The sequence below is a fragment of the Macaca nemestrina genome, chromosome 16 (assembly GCF_043159975.1).
Source record: "Macaca nemestrina isolate mMacNem1 chromosome 16, mMacNem.hap1, whole genome shotgun sequence".
NCBI lineage: Eukaryota > Metazoa > Chordata > Mammalia > Primates > Cercopithecidae > Macaca > Macaca nemestrina.
The window spans coordinates 98,767,033-98,785,073 of record NC_092140.1 but is presented as its reverse complement, the minus strand read 5'-3'; the positions used below and the strand labels follow the sequence as shown (position 1 = coordinate 98,785,073).

The following is an 18,041-nucleotide window of genomic DNA, read 5'->3' as shown; positions in this document are numbered from 1 at the left end:
TTTTTGAGACTGAGTCTCGCTCTGTCGCCCAGGCTGGAGTGCAGTGGGGCGATCTCAGCTCACTGCAAGCTCCGCCTCCCTGGTTCACACCATTCTCCCGCCTCAGCCTCCAGAGTAGCTGGGACTACAGGCGCCTGCCACCACGCCCGGCTAATTTTTTTTGTATTTTGAATACAGACGGGGTTTCACCATGTTAGCCAGGATGGTCTTGATCTGACCTCGTGATTCACCCGCCTCGGCCTCCCAAAGTGCTGGGACTACAGGCGTGAGCACCGCGCCCGGCCTACAATTGTATTTTTAGATCAGAAGACCAAAAGCACAAGCAATGGCTTGTACCTTCTTTACTTACCATTTTATTTTCTGACACGTCTACATTTTTTCCTTTCTTTATAGTAATCCGGACTTGGCGTTCTTTCTTAATCCACTGTTGAATCTGTTTAGTCTTTGTGTCCAAATCATGTTGTCCAATATTTGAAGAAAAAGTCAGTTCCTTTGTCAGGGTTGGTCCTGGTTTGAAACAGGGTGCAAGGACTACTGACTAGTCCACCGTGAACCCTGAACTTCCCAACATGCCCATCATAAAATCTTAGGTTGCCACCTGACAGTCTTCTCGTCTGGCTTTCAGTTTCACACACCAGTACATGTCTTTTCAAATGGGGGAGATAAACATAAAGGTACCAATTTTTTACCTGCCCTGGAAGGGTACTTAAAATCTGAAATGCTTCCATTTATTGTTAACCATCATTTGTTGAAAGAACACCAAAAGATAGTCGTTTAAAGGATTAAGTTTGGCTTTATGGTACACTTAATATCCTCATCTTTCAGCTGTGGGTTGGCATCTGGGAGTGCTCTACCCACTCCTTTTGAGATGCTCTCCTTGCTACTAAGGGGTCAGCCAGACTGTTGGACAGGTAAGGGTCCCTACGTCCTGTGTTCATGCCCTCTGTCTCCAGAAATCCTGCCTACTGGAAAATTACAGAGAAGGAACAGGCTACTCAATAAAGGTGTTGGGACAATTGAGAAGTTTATAGATGACAAAAGGTTAGGTCACCTCAGATGTACTAATGTTCTATAGGTGAAAAATACAACTTTAAAACAAATAGAAGAAAAGATAAAATGGTTTGTGATCTCAGGATAGGGAAGGAATTCATTAGGAAAAAAAAGGTAAAAAGTGAAAAATCTAACTGGGATAAAGTTTTTTTTGTCGTACACAACAGAGAACCCTGTAAATCAGGAAGAAAAACCATCTACATAGAAAAATGAATACAAACAGGCATTCACAGACGAGAAAAAATAGTGAAATACACATTAATTTCTCACCATTAAAATGACAAAAACTAGAGTCTGACAGAATGAGGGAGGAGGTAGAGAAATTGCATACACTGCTGCTGACAGCAGTTTGATGCATTTGGGTTCACAGACCCTAGAGTATGCAACAGTGTTCATCATAAAGATTGGGGGCCAGATGTGCTGGCTCACGCCTGTAATCCCAGCACTTCGGGAGGCTAAGGTGGGCAGATCGTTAGAGCTCAGGAGTTCAAGACCTGAGCAACATAGCAAGACCCCATCTCTACAAAAAATAAAAAAGCCAGGGATGGTGGTGTGTGCCTGTGGTCCCAGCTGCGTGGGAGGTGGAGGTGGAAGGATTGCTGGATCCCAGGAGATGGAGGCTGCAGTGAGCCAAAATCACACCACTGCACTCCAGTTTGGGTAACAGAGCAAGATCCTGTTTTTTTTTTTTTTAACACAGGGTCTCACTCTGTCACCCAGGCTGAAGTGCAGTGGTGTGATCATGGTTCTTCACTGCAGCCTTCGCCTCCCGGGCTCAAGTGATCCTCCCACCTCAGCCGCCCGAGTAGCTGGGATCACAGGTTTGCACCACCACACCTGGCTAATTTTTAAATTTTTTGTAGAGATAGGGTTTTACTATATTGCCCAGGCTGGTATTGAACTCCTGAGCTCAAGCTATCCACCTGCCTTGGCCTCCCAAAGTGCTGGGATTACAGGCCTGAGCCAACATGCCCAGGGACTTTTTTTTTTTTTTTTTTTAAAGTGACATAGTTTGATGTCCTTATTCTCCCTAGTTGGTCTCTTCTGAATTTTTTTTTGTTTTCCAGTCAACGTCCTTGTTAAATGTGGTGTTACAAAACTGAGCTGCAGATAACGTGATTTTCTGAAGGCACACAACCTCACGACGCAGTCCTGGGAGCAGTCATCTGACACCTGTCCCCGTGCGCCATCCACTGAACTTTCATAATGATTAGCACTTTTTAGGAACTATGAAAAACATCTTTGCTTAATATCCAATTCATGACTTCTGTGAGGCTTAAATGGCAAGTGCCTTGTGAAGTGACTGGTTGTATATATAAAAGAGTGTTGCTACTGATACTGTAACAAAACGCTTTGGCATGGGAGATGCTCTGTGAATCACTTCAGAGTTTAAAAGGTACTTCCAGGCTGGGCGCGGTGGCTCACACCTGTAATTCCAGCACTTTGGGAGGCTGAGGCGGGTGGATCACTTGAGGCCAGGAGTTCAAGACCAGCCTGGCCAACATGGTGAAACCCCCGTCTCTCTTAAAAATACAAAAATTAGCCGGGCGTGGTGGCGGGCACCTGTAATCCCAGCCACTGGGGACGCTGAGGCAGGAGAATTGCTTGAGCCTGGGAGGCGGAGGTTGCAGTGAGCACACATCGCACCACTGAACTCCAGCCTGGGCGGGAGGCAGAGACTCCGTCTCAAAAAAAATAAAAAGGTGCTTCCAGATAATTAACCAAACACCTCCACTTTAGAGATGAAGAAGGGGAAGAAAACTAAGTGACTGGCCTGGCAGAGGGCAGAGGGCAGAGGGCAGAGGACAGGAAACTTGAACATACCCCTCCCAATCTCATTCCGTTTCACCCATCAGCTACTCAGCTTGCCGCGGCACTGGGAGGCGGCCACAGGTCTGTCTGCCTGCTTTCTCCTACATTTTACACAGGTTTAAAGGGAAGAGACAATGGGCAGGGTATTATGGAATAATGGGAACAGAAGTAAGTGCAGGAAGGAGGAAAGACAGACACTAGGAATGGTGGTGGAATCGTGAATTTTCCAGTTTCTCATTTCCCTATTGTCACAGGCACCTTGACAAATGCTAGAATTTAAACTGCTGATTTGTAGCCCTTAAAGGATTCAGGGAGCCAACAGCAAAATACCTACCAGTTTTGGGGCTAGCCTTCTTCATCTCCCTCAGCCTCTGCCGCTCCTGGAGGATCTGCATTCCTGTCATGAGCTGGTACTCTGCAGGCTCTGTGCTGGCGTTCCTTTGAACCAGTCGCAGGTCTCGCTCATCCATAAGTCTAATCACATCTGCTCGGTGCATGTTTCCCATATCATTGCCCTTCTCATCAAATAAGTGAATAATTCGCTGACTAATTTTTCTTCCAATGTTACCAAAAGCTGTTTGACTCTTTTTTTTCTTTTTTCCTTCATTCTGGGTGTCTTCAACGGTACTAAAGGCTTCTGCATGAATTAGGAAGGAGAGTCTCGGGGCAGAAGCAACAGGGAACGACTGTGCTGGTGCTGTCTTTTGCACGATGTGTTTACCAAAACATCTGACGCAACTATTTTCAGACTTTACAGTTTGTAGTGTTAATCTCTTTAGAAAAAGAGCAGCCATCCTAAGAACGTAGTAAGAAGAGTTCATTAAAATTCAATCACTTATTCCCTCGGTCTGACATTGTGGTACACGGCAGGGCATGTGTGAGGCTGTGGAGGCTGTCATTTCAAGTGTGAAGGAAACTGCTGTTCTCTAGACTTTCAGATCCACACACAGGAAGTCTACACTGATAAAGTGGACTAGCAGGTGACTCTGGCCAGACTAACTCACTCATGGTGGTACTGTCCCCAAGACAAGTGGTGATTAGAATAAACCGGATTTGCAGAGCACTTTCACTTTTTTTTTTCTTTTCCTGTACCCATGATCTCATTTGACTACTTAAGTTGGCCCCTGAACAACTTGGGAGTTAGGGAAACAGACTCCCAGTGCAGTTGAAAATCTGTGTATAACTCTGACTCCTCAAAAACTTAAAATAGCCTGCTGCTGACTGAAAGCCTTACGAATAACATAAGCAGTTGATGAACACATATTTTGTATGCCATGCGTATTATATGCTGTATTCTTACAACAGAGCAAGCTAGAGAAAAGAAATGTCATTAAAATCATGAAGAGAAATATATTTACTATTCATAAAGTGAACATGGATCACCATAAAGGTCTTCATCCTCACTGTCTTCACATCGAGCAGGCTGAGGAGGAGGAACAAGGGGAGGGGTTGGTCTTGCTCTCTCAGAGGTGGCAGAGGCAGAGGAAAATCCACATATATGTGGACCCCATGCAGTTCAAACGTGTGTTGTTCCAGGGTCAATTGTATTTCTCATGCATCTTGTAGTGCCAACTCCAAAAGCAAATATCATCTTAGGGATTTATTTATGAGGATGCAGTACATAATATGCTTGGTGATTCATAAACACCAATTGATAAACTTTTAATATAATGAACTGTTAACAATTTTTCAATACATCTGATGGTACATAGCAGATAGGAACACGTTATGGGAAAGGGACCTCTCCAGGAAGGAAGCCAGCCCACTGCAAGAATAACTGAGACTGTTGGAAAACACTGTGACATAAATCAAAGTGCTGACTGACCGCATAAACTATAAAGATCATTCTCAAGGTAAGGCAGGTATTATTACCAAACGTTAACAGAGGCATGTATGGTGACAGCGCCTTTACTTCATTTCTATGAGACTGAATTTGAAGCACTTACAAATCGCACATTGATTTTTTAATTGCTTTTCTGTCCTTCCATTCGTGCATTTGGTAAATCTTAGAAGTACAGGCTGAAAGAGTGCCGAGAGGACCCATTAATCTCATCTAGGGCATGCTAGGAATCATTAGAGAATCACAAACTCCGAGAGGTGTGACTTGTCAAGATGAAAGAGGAAACAGAAGGTGTCTCAGGGTGCTTCTCAAAGAATGGTCCCAGAATCTCCTGGGGTGTTTAAAACTGGAGGTTCCCTCTGGTCCCTAGCTTTGAGCCCACCGGGCTGTCCAACCCACTGATCTCTCACCCCTCGTGTTCAAGAGTGATATGCAAAAAATATGGCAAATTAAACAGAAAGTGATGGACATGCATATTCTCAACACCCTCCTTACCTGGTATGGTAACACCCAACACTAATTTACAGCTCTGGTGCCAAGCTCTTCTCTGAGTTCCACACCTGTAGGGTTAACTGCCTACCCAACCTCTCCACTTAGATATGTAATAGTCATTGAGGATTAACGAGTCCAAAGTTCAATGCTTGCTCCTCCCTCAGTCTTCCCTGTCTCATGTAATGGCAACACATTCTTCTGGTTGCTCAGGCCAAAAATACCAACGTTATCCTTGACTCTTTATTTTCTCTCAGCAACCCATCTGCAAAACCTACCGTTCAACCAGTATAACCACTTCTCACCTCCTCCACTGCTATCATCCCACTCCCAAACCGCTGCTCGACTGCAACACAGTAAAACTGTATCACAGTGACAGCTTCCTGACTGGTCTTCCTGCCTCTGCCCTCACGCGCTAGAGTTTATTACTGCCAGGGCACATAGAGCAATCCTTAAAAATGCGTAGGTCGGATCACGTTCCTCCTCTGCCCACAACCCTCCCCTGGCTAGTATCTCTCCAAGTAAAAGCCAAGCCCTCTACCATGCCCACTGGTCTGTGCCGACTGTGCTTCTTCTGGCTCACTCTGTTCCAGCCTCCTTGCTGTTCCTTGTAAACAGTGAACACACCCATCCTCTGAGTCCTGGCACCCAGAAATTATCTCCCTGCAATACTCTTCCCTCAGACAGCCTCATGGTTCATTTACCTCGTCTCTGCTCAAATGCTCTCAGCAAGTCCTTCCCTGACCCCTCCATAAAAGAGCAAACCCCAACACTCTCAAACCTATTCTCTTGCCTTTTAAAAACTTTACTGCATTTATCACTGCTGGACACATTATATATTTATTTGCATATACGTTCATCATCTTTCCTCACTGGAATGAAAGCTTCATGAGAATATGGACTTTGTCCATTTTGTTCACTGCTACGTTCCCCGGCACTACAGCCCAGACCCTGGCTCAGCGTGTACATGTCGAACGAATGCATGGGCCAAAGGAAACAGCCAAGGAGCTACGGCGGGGCTGCTGGCATTTAACCTCCAAGCCTTCGGATGCATCACTCCCCGCCAATGCACACGAATGCCTGCAAGCTACACCCTTCACATTTCTAGCTGGCATTTCAGACACCCGTCAGCATTCGTGAGGATCTGTGGCCAGATGCTCCATCCACAGTGCATGACACGCATTGATTTATGGTTATTACCCAGCTGGCGGCTCCAGCTGTAGATGTGGTCAAGGCTCTAAGGTGGGAGCAAAGTGATTTTAAATCACTGACATACGGTTTCTTTTGTGAATGGAAGAAGCTTCCAAATCAAAAAAGAAAAATCTGAAGAGATCAGACAAGAATTTTTTTTCACTTATCATCAGAAAACCAGCAACAGCATCCAGTCCCAAATGTCACCAGTATTCTGCTAGGGGACGCTTAAGTTCCTGCTCACAAGCCTGCTCTATAAACTTTATGTCTAAAATCAGTGTTGTTTCTTTCCAAAGTCTGTATCAGCAAGAAGGATGTAGAAGTTACCACATGTAAAATCATGTTACTAAATAGATATATATAAATTTAAATAATCTTGATGTACACAGTAGATGAAACAGTCCACTGCAATGAAGCTTTAATACTAACTCAATATTGGCTATCTTTTTCCCTTAGTAATTATGAATAAAAGCTAAAGTGCCTTGTTTAATAAATTATCAACATATTAAAATTAAAAAAAATTTCAAAATGTAGGATTTTTTTCAAACAAGCAAACAAAATAACTAGATATAGGAAAAGATGGAAAAAAATAAAAATGTTGAAGACAAAAGCAATTCTTTCCCCTATTTTTCCTAATTGCCAGTATTTCTCAAATTTTTATAAGTATTATTTTTATACTTGAAAATAAACTTTATTTATTTACAAAACAAAGACTATTTCAGAAAAATGATGTAGGTTTTTTTTAAAAAAGCTTTAAAAACACTTTCCAAGAAGGAAACGAAGGAAAGGGAAAGAGCAGAAAAACACTGGAAGTATATAACTTTTAAAGTCCTTTGCCATTATTGAAATTTAAGTTTAAATTTTTAAGAAGCTTCCATTTTTTTTGATGTCTACAGCAAACAATGCAATTCATTGCGATTAAGCTTTAATACTAACTCAGTACTTGCTTTAAATCAGCAAAATTGAAAATATACGTTTCTTCAAAATAGGCCCTTATAGATAAAAATATAAATACAAAGTTAAAACAACCTGTAATATTACATTTAAATTGCAGCTATCAACATAAATTCATAATTTAAAAACTTTTTATTAGGGAACCTTTCAACCTCATACAGAAAGAACTGGATAATAAACAGCACCTGCGTTTCGTCTTTACCCCTCAACTATCTCCCCGCAGCCATCTAGGAAGACTTTCAAAGTAAATCCTACTTTTTCAGGAAATAGTATGTATCTCTAAGAGGTACTCCTTAATCTTTTTAATACTCACAATAACATTATCCCAATTAAAAAATGTTCCTTTATGTCGTCAAATATTTAGCTTTCAGATTTCCATGATGGTATTATTATTTTGTTTGTTTACATGTCATTTACAGTTTGGCAGCATGAAGAGACTCCCACTGGTCAATTTTGGTGTAATTTAAACAGTAGGGCATAATTACTGTCATTCATGTCAATACACTGAATATGCAAAAATCTATGAAAATGATAATTTGCCACAACTGCATGGGACTATTATCTTGATTCTTTACTTTGAAAATTGGTAATTAAGTAAAAAGAACTAAGCATTTATCCTACCTTTTTAGGAAGAACTGTAATCACCCCCGATTGATGAGAAACAGCTCTTCTGTAGAGAAGAATGATAGCTAATAAACACAAAAGAAAAGCAAAAGTAATGAGAAAATCATGCCATGCACGATGTCTCACACCTGTAATTCCAGCACTTTGGGAGGCCAAGGCAAGAGGATCACTTAAGGCCAGGAGTTTGAGACCAGCCTGGGCCACATAGCAAGACCCAGTCTCTACAAAAAATTAGCCGGATGTGTTGACACGCAGCTGTACTCCCAGCTACTGCTGAGGCTGAGGAAGGAGGTTCACTTGAGCCCAGGAGGTTGAGGCTGCAGTGAGCTCTGATCACACCACTGCACTCCAGTCTGGACAACAGAGCAAGACCCTGTTTCCAAAAAAAAAAAGAAAATCACCATTTTTCCAACCCCAGTGAAACCACGGATTCAGGGAGGGATGGATGCAAGAGAGCTGATGCCGAAGGGTCACCACAGATGACTTTCAGACTGAGAGGGAAAAGCACACTCTGCTGAGGAGACAGCTGTCTGTCATCCCAAGCAAACGTCAGACTCAGCATCTCCAACAGTGGGACAACCTGCCATCCTTGCCACATCTCCGGATGGGAAGCTACTGAAGTGCATGGCGCCTTCTATGAAGCAGCTTTGAAAAAAGGTTTGACTTGAACTTGATGCAGGGTCTAGCTTCCAGTTTCCAGGGGATACAAGGGCCAGACTCAGAGGAACAACAGAAGATGCCACAAGGAAACAATCTGACAAATCCAGATGGAACAAGACACCTGGTTAGTGTCTAAAAAAGCCAATGTTATTGGGAATGAAAAGGGAAGGGAAAGCTATTCTTGAGTGGAAAAAAAAATCAAGGAGACATAATTATGCTGAAAAGACATGTTGGGGATGAGGGGAAAATCTGAATAGAGACTAGGTATTAGATACTATTAGAGACGTATTGTTAATTTTCTTTGAGACAGGTTCTCACTCTGTCACCCAGACTGGAGTGCAGTGGGGCAATCTTGGCTCACTACAACCTCTGCCTCCCAGGTTCAAGCGATTCTCCTGCCTCAGCTTCCCAAGTAGCCGGGAGTACAGGTGTGCACCACTACTGCCCAGCCAATTTTTGCATTTTTAGTAGAGATGGGGTTTTACCATGTTGGCCAGGCTGGTCTCGATCTCCTGACCTCAAATGATCCACCTGCCTTGGCCTCCCAAAGTGTTGGGATTACAGGCGTGAGCCAGGGCACCCAGCCTGTTAATTTTCTTAGGTGTGAAAATGGAATTCTTAAGAAACAAATGCTGAAGTATTGAGGAGAGTGTCATGACATCTATCACTTGCTTTGAAACCATTCAGCAGAAAAGATAAACAATGCACTTATGGCAGCATTTGCTGAATCTAGGTTATGGTTATATGGGTGTTCAATAATTAATACATTTTTAAAGAACAAATCAATAGCCTAGAGGGAGGAACGGTTCACTAGTAATACCAATGTAACTATTCCAGTCTGTGTAAGTTCTAAATTTCACTGTAATTTAATACATTGGCATTCTGGCTTTGTACATAATTTTAAAAAATATTCCCTTTATTCGTTTCAAGCCTATATCTAAGTGACCCATAAATAAGGAACTTTATAAACTTAAAATTCTGATTTTTTGGTAATGCATACTGCCTTTATTTCTTCATTTAGTTTTCCCTAAACTCAAGTGTAAAAGCCTTATCATAAAATGGTGATGGGGCAGGATGGGAGGAAGGCTGGCATAAAAAAAAGTACACATTAGGTACAATGTACACAATTCGGGTGACGGTGCACTAAAGTCTCAGAATTCACCACTATATAATTCGTCCATGTAATGAAAAGCCATTTGCAGTCCAAAAGCTACTGAAATAAAAATTTTAGAAGAATAAAATAAATGGTGATGGTTTCAGTTTGAGGCAGAACTGGTACAATTTTTTGCTAGTGAACGGTTAAAAGTCAACTGGTCTACAATGGGGCGGTGTTTCTCAGAAACCAGGGCCTGTCCGCATCACCTGGGGATGCTTTTCAAAACACAGATGTTTCCTCTTCCCTATCCTGTTCAGAACTACTGGGTTAGGCCAAAAAAAAAAAAAAAAAGAAAAAAAAAAAGATGAACTAGGAGTAAGAAAACACTATAACTGGGGTCAAGGGTAGTTTGAGCTAGGATGCCTGAGACTGCCCCTAACCTTTCAAGGTTGATGAAAAATAGGAAGCCACGTTCTCTGATGAAAATCTCTGATGCGGCCGGGCGCGGTGGCTCAAGCCTGTAATCCCAGCACTTTGGGAGGCCGAGGCGGGTGGATCACGAGGTCAGCAAATCGAGACTATCCTGGCTAACATGGTGAAACCCCGTCTCTGCTAAAAATACAAAAAACTAGCCGGGCGTGGTGGTGGGCGCCTGTAGTCTCAGCTACTTGGGAGGCTGAGGCGGGAGAATGGCGGGAACCCGGGCGGCGGAGCTTGCAGTGAGCCGAGATCACGCCACTCACTCCAGCCTGGGAGACACAGCGAGACTCCGTCTCAAAAAAAAAAAAAAAAAAAAAAAGAAAATCTCTGATGCCTCTGTGACGTAAACAACACTAGGCTGAACAGGCCAGGAGACTAACTCAAAATAGAAACAAACGCTTACATTCTCATGATAATCCTGGTGCATCTGCTGCACTCACTCCCACAACTACACTCTCCGAGACATACACAATATTCTAAAAGTCAATTATCTTAATGTCAATTACTTATAATACATAACTTTATAGTATGATATCCATTTTTAATTCGATTACTCAGACTTTATCTGAGTTTTGACAAGTGCATACACCTTTGTAACCAAAACTCCTATCGACAAAACATCACCATCATCCCAGAAAGTTCCCTCTTGCCATTTCCATGTCGATCTCCATCCCCAAGAGGCAACTATTGTTCTGATCTTTTCCCATCACAGTCTGTCCTAAGACTTCATATAAACGGAATCAAACAGTATCTACTCTTTGTTGTAAGGCATCTCAGCATGTTTTGAGATTAATTCACGTTGTACGGATCATTACTTTGTTCCTTCTTATTTCTAAGAAGTGTCCTCCAAGTATATGAATATATCGCAGTTTTAAAATCTAGTTTTCTGTTAATGAACACCTAGGCTGTTCCCTTTGTTTTTTTTTTTTTTTTTTTTTTTTTGGCCCTTACGAATAGCTGCTGTGAACATTCTTGTACCAGAAAAAAAAAAAAAAAAGACAATTATTACTGCTCCAAAGGACAGCTGTATTCCCTGTATTATTTTGCATTCCACTGGAAGTACTGATAAAATATTTGCAAGGAAACTTCCTGGAACATGATTTAAATATGTGGTTTAGGAGATATGAGGGGTGTGTGGGTGGGCATTTTTTTTTTTTTTTTTTTTTTTTTGAGAGGGAGTCTCGCGCTGTCGCCCGGGCTGGAGTGTAGTGGCCGGATCTCAGCTCACTGCAAGCTCCGCCTCCCGGGTTTACGCCATTCTCCGCCTCAGCCTCCCGAGTAGCTGGGACTACAGGCGCCCGCCACCTCGCCCGGCTATTTTTTTTTTTGTATTTTTTAGTAGAGACGGGGTTTCACTGCGTTAGCCAGGATGGTCTCGATCTCCTGAACTCGTGATCCGCCCGTCTCGGCCTCCCAAAGTGCTGGGATTACAGGCTTGAGCCACCGCGCCCGGCCAAGGGTGGGCATTCTTGTCCAATAAAAAATTAAATCACTTGCATACATTTGAAATCATGTGGACTGAAGAGACGAAAATAACTTCTATTATTTGTTCACTCACTGCTTTTCTCATATAGCTGATATTCACAAGCTCATGCTGTTATCTGTTCTTTCCTGGGAGACTGGATCAAAGTTCCATAGACTCTAGCAGACTAAATATTTGTGAAATTAATTTTGCCAATTCTCACGACCCTAAGAACTCTTTTACACCTTCCAAAGAAGTTTCATAAAGTCCTTGTTTCTGCCTGCAAACTGTTTCGGTTGTCCCATTCTAGCCTGAGCAGTGCAGCCTTAATCCCAGAGGACCAGCACTACCTTACTGGGCCTTCATGCTGCCCTCCCTTGGCTCTGGTTTTGCTCTTCCATAGGAAACACAAAGTGTACTCTCCATAATGAGGCTGAGCTGTTAACGTGCTAGAACTCCCACTCAGAACACTGGAAAAAGCCAACATATATCTTTGGCCAATTATTTAACCATATTTCTTTAGCTATTAAGTTGAAATAATAACCGTATGTTTTTAAAAAGCTTTTAAACCCAGAGCTAAAGACTCAGTATTAAAAACTGGACTTATGGCCGGGCGCAGTGGCTCACACCTGTAATCCCAGCACTTTGGGGAGGCTGAGGAGGGCAGATCACTTGAGGTCAAGGGTTCAAGACCAGCCTGGCCAACATGGTGAAACCCCTCTACTAAAAATACAAAAAAACTAGCCAGGCCTGGTGGCACGAGTCTGTAATCCCAGCTATTTGGGTGACTGAGGCAGGAGAATCACTTGAACCCGGGAAGCAGAGGTTGCAGTGAGCTGAGATCGTGCCACTGCACTCCAGCTTAGGCATGCAGCCTAGGCAACAGGGTGAGACTCTCTCTCAAAAAAAAAAAAAAAAAAAAAAGGAACTTATTCTCCTATGTTAACCCTATGTTAGTCTTCTTCCAGAACTCTAGTGATGGGGTCACCACCCATCCACAACCTCCAGTCACCTCCAAGACACCTTTGACGCCTCCACTTTCCTTCACTTTCAGTCAACCCAACACCAAGCTCATCGACTTCATTTCCTAAATCCCGCTCGAATCCATCCAGTTTTCTCCGTATCCACTGTCACCACCGTCAGTTTAAAACATCGACCACCTAGTTTGGATTCCTGCCAGTCTCCCAACTCGGCTTGAGCCCTGGCAACCAGTTCCCACTGCACTGCGGTCACTACACCCGTCAGGACCCTCCTCATCTTAAATAAAACTGCCCCGAGATTAAGGATCTACACCTTCACCAGGCCAAAAAGCCTTTCCCACCTGTCCAGTTTCTCCTTCATGCCTAGGCCACACTGGCCATTCGGCTTTTGAAATACAGTACTCTTGTCCTTGGTTTAGGAAAAGCCAGATTAATGCCTAGCGCATTCTTCTGATTACCTCCCAAACTAAGCCAGGTCTCCCAACCCTCCCGCAATTTACTGAGCCTAACACTGAATGCTTCTACAGTCCAGTTTATCTTTCCTTTAAAACATTCATTACAATTACAGTTTCGTGATGATCTTAGTACTACTGCTCTCCATCACTAGACCGTAAACTCTACGAAGCAAGAAACAAAATCGACTTATTCATTACTGTGTTGTGCCTGGCACAATAAATAGTAGTCGATTTTCCAGATTTTTCTCTCCTCCCTCTACTTTTCTTAGACTTAGGCCTTTCACAACACGTACTTGAAACTGAGACTTCTCAGTAAGAGAACTTGGTTTACTTCGTTCAAGTCTTAAGCCACGGAGCCTACTAAATGATAAATGAGAAAATAAATCCCAGTCACTTAGCGACCTTCCCCCATAAGGTCTCCTCCCGCAGCAGCAGGCAGCAAGGAACAACGCATTTCTTCAGGCTTCCCTGCGCAGGCGCCCTTCGCCTGGCTTGTTCTGCCCCGGAGGTGCCAGGCAGTAAGGGGCAGGAGCACTTCCGGGAGCCCCTGATCCGGTCGTGGGTAACACGGCGGCCACGCCCACCTGGAGAAGGCCACCGGCGGCGCGTCCGGGTTAGAAACGGGACGTAGGGACGTACTGCGTGCGTGCGTGCGCACAAAAGTGAGCGCGCATGGCGGGGCAGAACTAGGTAAGCTCAGTAGGGCCGGGGCCGGCGCCGACTCTAGGTCTAGCATCCTTGGAAAGTTCGTGCAGCGGCCTCCCTGAAAATGGCATTACAGCCCGGCAGAAAACCCCCCGACTCTGCGGCAGGACCTGCGGGGCCTCTCCGCCCTCGGTACCGGCAGGACGGGGTGACCGTGACCTTCCAGGTGCCTCCTCTACAGGGGCGCCCCCTAAGATCACGTCCTCCCGGTGCTGGTCCGCACACCGCTCCGCACGCCTCATATTTAGCATTACCTGTGCCGGGGCAAGCGACTGTTACACTCTGGCGGGCGCACGTACAGCGGCTCCGCGGCGAGTCCCCTTCGCTCTCCGTAGTGGGCGGGGCTTCATCCCGCGTCCTTTAAAGGAGAGGTGATGGGTGGAGCCACGGTTTTCTACAGTTGGGATGCCGTTCCGCCGACAGAAAATGCGGAGGGCGCGGAGGAAGTGTTTGAGGGGAAATTGCTGCTCACCTGGCTCCTGCGGCTCCGCAGGTGCGGTGAATCTAATGTCACATTTCTGCAGCAATCGGAGCAGCCCTTCCTCCAGTTATATTACATTCACACCAATCTCGGTCTCCCACTAGGGCTTTATAAATAGCTTTTATAAACGTCTTTTTAATGTAACACTGAATAAAGTGTTTTATAAGCTGCTTTTATAAGGATTGTGAGTGAAAGGGCGCTATCTCCGATTTGCAGGTGAGCAGACAGCTTCGGAGTGCGAACGGCTCCCCTTGGGTCCCCGGTGGAGCGCGGCTCCCGGAGGCAAAACGAAGCCAGCTGGGGCCGGGGCGTCAGAGCCTCCGCGTTGTAGTTGGGAGAGGTTCGAACGGGGCCTCAGCTGGCGAAGGGGAAAACGGATCCGGACCCGGACCCGGACCCGTGGAGCCCGCTCGAAAGCCGGGTGCTGGGGGTGTGGGCCGCCCTTCCCCCCTCCGTCTTCAATAAGAAATTCCTCAAGGGCAGACTGCGAATCCACAGTCGTGAAGCCGCCTAATCTGGCGTCATACCTGGAATGTTTGGATTCCTGCTATGAAGAGAAATTAACATTTATTGACTACTTGTCCACTGGAAGGCGTTGTCTTATTTCTCATTAACTCCTTGAATCAGCATTACCTCTTTTATTACAGATGACAAAACGATTTCAGCTTTAGTTCTTTGAGAGCAAAGACGAAATCTCCATTTCCTCCTCAGCTGCTGGTAGCTCGACGCTCACTGTTAAGATAGGGAGGTGATGAAACAACTCTTGTGTGAGACCGAAAGTCCAGGTGTGCATCTTGGCTGTTTCCAAGTTAATCAAGAAGAATTAAGGATTCATTTCATTGTATCAAAATTACTTCTCAATGCCAAGATATTTTGCGTGATGTAGATTCGGGGACAGAGTAGCACAATACCTGGGGAGAGTTAGGTGCTCAGCAATTATAATTGTCCACACTTAGGAGTGCTTTTACCTATGTGCCAGAAACTGTTCTACGCACTGAACATATCTCAAGTTATCTAATCTTAAGGACAGCCTTATGAGCCAATTAGTATTATTACCCATTTTACAGATGAGGGCACTGAGACAAATTTGCCCAAGGTCACACAACTAGTAGCAGAATCAAGGAAAAAAAAAAAAAAAGCCGAAAAACCCAAAGCCCAGGCAAACTAAATGTTCCTTGCATCGCTAGACTGAAGTAGTGAAACAGTAAAGTTACGAGTCCATGAAAACATTAAAGATGTGAAGTATGTACAAGTAACTGAAACATTTAATGCCCAAACTAAAGACTTAAAATTTGCTAAGGTAATAGTACAGATAGATTGACACCAAGTAATCGCTGGTAACTGAAGCTACCGCCCAGCATCCATTTGCAGTCCCTCTTTGAAGGCAGCTGTGTCCAGAGCAGGTGGTTTAGGAAGCTTTCTAGACTTACATTGTCAGCTGTCTCCACACCTAGAAGATGGAGCTTTAGTGTTTAGGAGACATGCAGAAATGGGATGACCATTACAGACATGCTCACAGATGGACAGAAGCCTTTTTTTTCGTCTTTTCCCTTGAACTCTCCTTTGACCTCCAGCCGAAATGGAGCTTGGCAGCTTTTTTTTTTTTTTTTTTGAGACGGAGTGTCGCTCTGTCGCCCAGGCTGGAGTGCAGTGGCGCAATCTCGGCTCACTGCAACCTCCGCCTCCCGGGTTCACGCCATTCTCCTGCCTCAGCCTCCCAAGTAGCTGGGATTACAGGCGCGTGCCACTGGGTCCGGCTAATTTTTGTATTTTTAGTAGAGACGGGGTTTCACCATGTTGGCCAGGCCGATCTCGAACTCCTGACCTCAGGTGATCCACCCCACTCGGCCTCCCAAAGTGATAGGATTACGAGTGTGAGCCACCACGCCAGGCCACTTGGCAGCTTTTAAGGGGTCATTGAGAGCCTTGAACTCTGCTTCGTGGGGACAGACTTTGAAGATCCTTGAATAAAGATGACTTTGGTTTGGGGAAGTGATATTACTATGCCACAGATCTTTTGTAAACTGCTCCATTATGTACATAGAAGAGGACTCTGAGAAATGTGTAGCGCTTTCCCAATTATGTTATCGTTTCTACACATAATTTAACCCCCTCAAAAATGAAACTCAGTAAGACTCAAATCACAGTGACTCTAAAAATGCCTGTGTTTTCTACCACATGGTAATTTCTACGTTAATTTCCATAGCATGCCCGTGAACTTTCTCTTGCAATTAATATATTGGTGATTTGCTCTGATGAAGGAATAATGGAAATATCCTGTCCCTCTCTTTGCCTGTTAGCTTTCCAAGTCCTCCCACTTTTCCCCAACGCCGAGGGGACCTTCCAAAATAGGATTATATGTGAGATTTACTTGCTTAGCCCAAAGTCATTGAGGTACAACATATCTGATCCACAAAATAATCAGTATGTGGGTGATTTCTTTAAAAAGTTTTGAACACTGGGCTGCATCTTTATAGTGCCACAATGACTGTAACAATTCATTTAAAAATCTAATACTAATAAAAATCCTGTGTTTTTTTTTTTTGAGATGAGGTCTCACTCTGCTGCCGACGCTGGAGTGCAGTGGCACTGTGTTGGCTCACTGCAACCTCCATCTCCTGGGTTCAAGCAATTCTCCTGCCTCAGCCTCCCAAGTAGCTGGGATTACAGGCACCCACCACCACACCTGGTTAGTTTTTATATTTTTAGTAGAGATGGGGTTTCACCATATTGGCCAGGCTGGTCTGGAACTCCTGACCTCAGGTGATCCACCCACCTTGGCCCCCCAAAGTGCTGGGATTACAGGTGTGAGCCACCCTGCCCAGCCAAAATTCTGGGTTTATTTTGAAGATACGAAGCATCTTCAAACTTTAACGCCCATGTGGGTTCAGATATTCAGCATATTCTTCAACAAATAATTGTTCATAGATTATATACTCCTCCCTCCCCAGATTATAAACTCTCACCTGGGCAGTTTTGCTAAAACTGGGGGAATTTAAGTCTATTATGTGTGAGATCCTATGTAGTGCCAAGTAAATGTAGCTGAGAGCAGTTATCTTAAACGGCAGCAACTCTGTCATTACAAGGCCAGTTTAATAGCCAAGAGGGCCCATGCTCTCCTTAGCTGATGTTTACAGACTTGTCAAAAGATAGAAACAAGGCAGACAAGAGGCTTTGGCTGAGTATTAGATAACTCGTTGAAAACTTCCTGAAGATACTCTCAGTCCAATATTGTGTGTCTATTATTGTCTGTTAGAAACTATTAAAGCCGAAAGCATTCTTAGGGAATCTCTACCATTTTCCTCAGGCGACTATAATTAATCCATTTCAAACATGTAAACATCTCTATATTTAAAACAAGACAAAACAAAACAAAATGAAAAAACTCGAGGCTAGGAGATTTAGCTTCTCATTTCAATGTTTTATAAGACGGGAGTCTTTTCCTTTACATAACCTAAATCCATCATGTTGCTACTTAGTCTGGTTCTGCAGTAGAGCTGGAGAACATCTGGTGACCACATCTGTGTTATAACCCTTTATGTGCTCTCAGACTACTAGATTCAAAATAAATTTCCTTACTGTGAGATTTCCCGTAACATTAGACTCCGGATTAATCATTTCTCTTGTCAGAATATGATGGCCTCAGTTATTAAAAGGTGGTGGTTGTGAATCAGCAAAATAAATTTGTCTAAAATTAATGACATTGTAATAAATTTTTAAAAAGCTTTCATATTTGCCAAATAAAAGTATTTGTATATGGAA

General features: G+C 43.9%; 2 protein-coding genes across 11 annotated transcripts in view; one reads left to right on the top strand and one right to left on the bottom strand.

Moving 5' to 3' along the window:
• The window catches only part of LOC105490212 (mitochondrial translational initiation factor 3), a 15,958-nt gene extending 1,458 nt beyond the window's left edge, over positions 1-14,500 (bottom strand). The window contains exons 1-4 of one of the 10 annotated variants that reach the window (XM_071081514.1): positions 14,271-14,500; positions 7,958-8,025; positions 3,197-3,657; positions 350-531 (exon numbers count right to left, since the gene is read on the bottom strand). In XM_071081514.1, the coding sequence (XP_070937615.1) occupies positions 350-531; positions 3,197-3,656 (642 nt within the window). In that variant the 5' untranslated portion in view covers position 3,657; positions 7,958-8,025; positions 14,271-14,500. The other 9 variants (XM_024795524.2, XM_024795525.2, XM_024795523.2 and 6 more) reach the window with 9 other exon arrangements.
• On the top strand, positions 13,845-18,041 carry LOC139359146 (collagen alpha-2(I) chain-like). The gene is made up of 2 exons (XM_071081515.1): positions 13,845-13,964; positions 14,496-18,041. The coding sequence occupies exons 1-2, from the start codon at positions 13,863-13,865 to the stop codon at positions 14,742-14,744; spliced, it is 351 nt and encodes a 116-aa protein (XP_070937616.1). The 5' UTR covers positions 13,845-13,862; the 3' UTR covers positions 14,745-18,041.

What these genes read in the sequence shown, in the direction of transcription:
- LOC139359146 (XM_071081515.1), top strand. Translation starts at nt 13,863, where the DNA reads ATGGCATTACAGCCCGGCAGAAAACCCCCCGACTCTGCGGCAGGACCT. An exon ending in GGGTGACCGTGACCTTCCAG is followed by an intron (nt 13,965 to 14,495) that starts GTGCCTCCTCTA and finishes TCCGATTTGCAG; the next exon opens with GTGAGCAGACAGCTTCGGAG.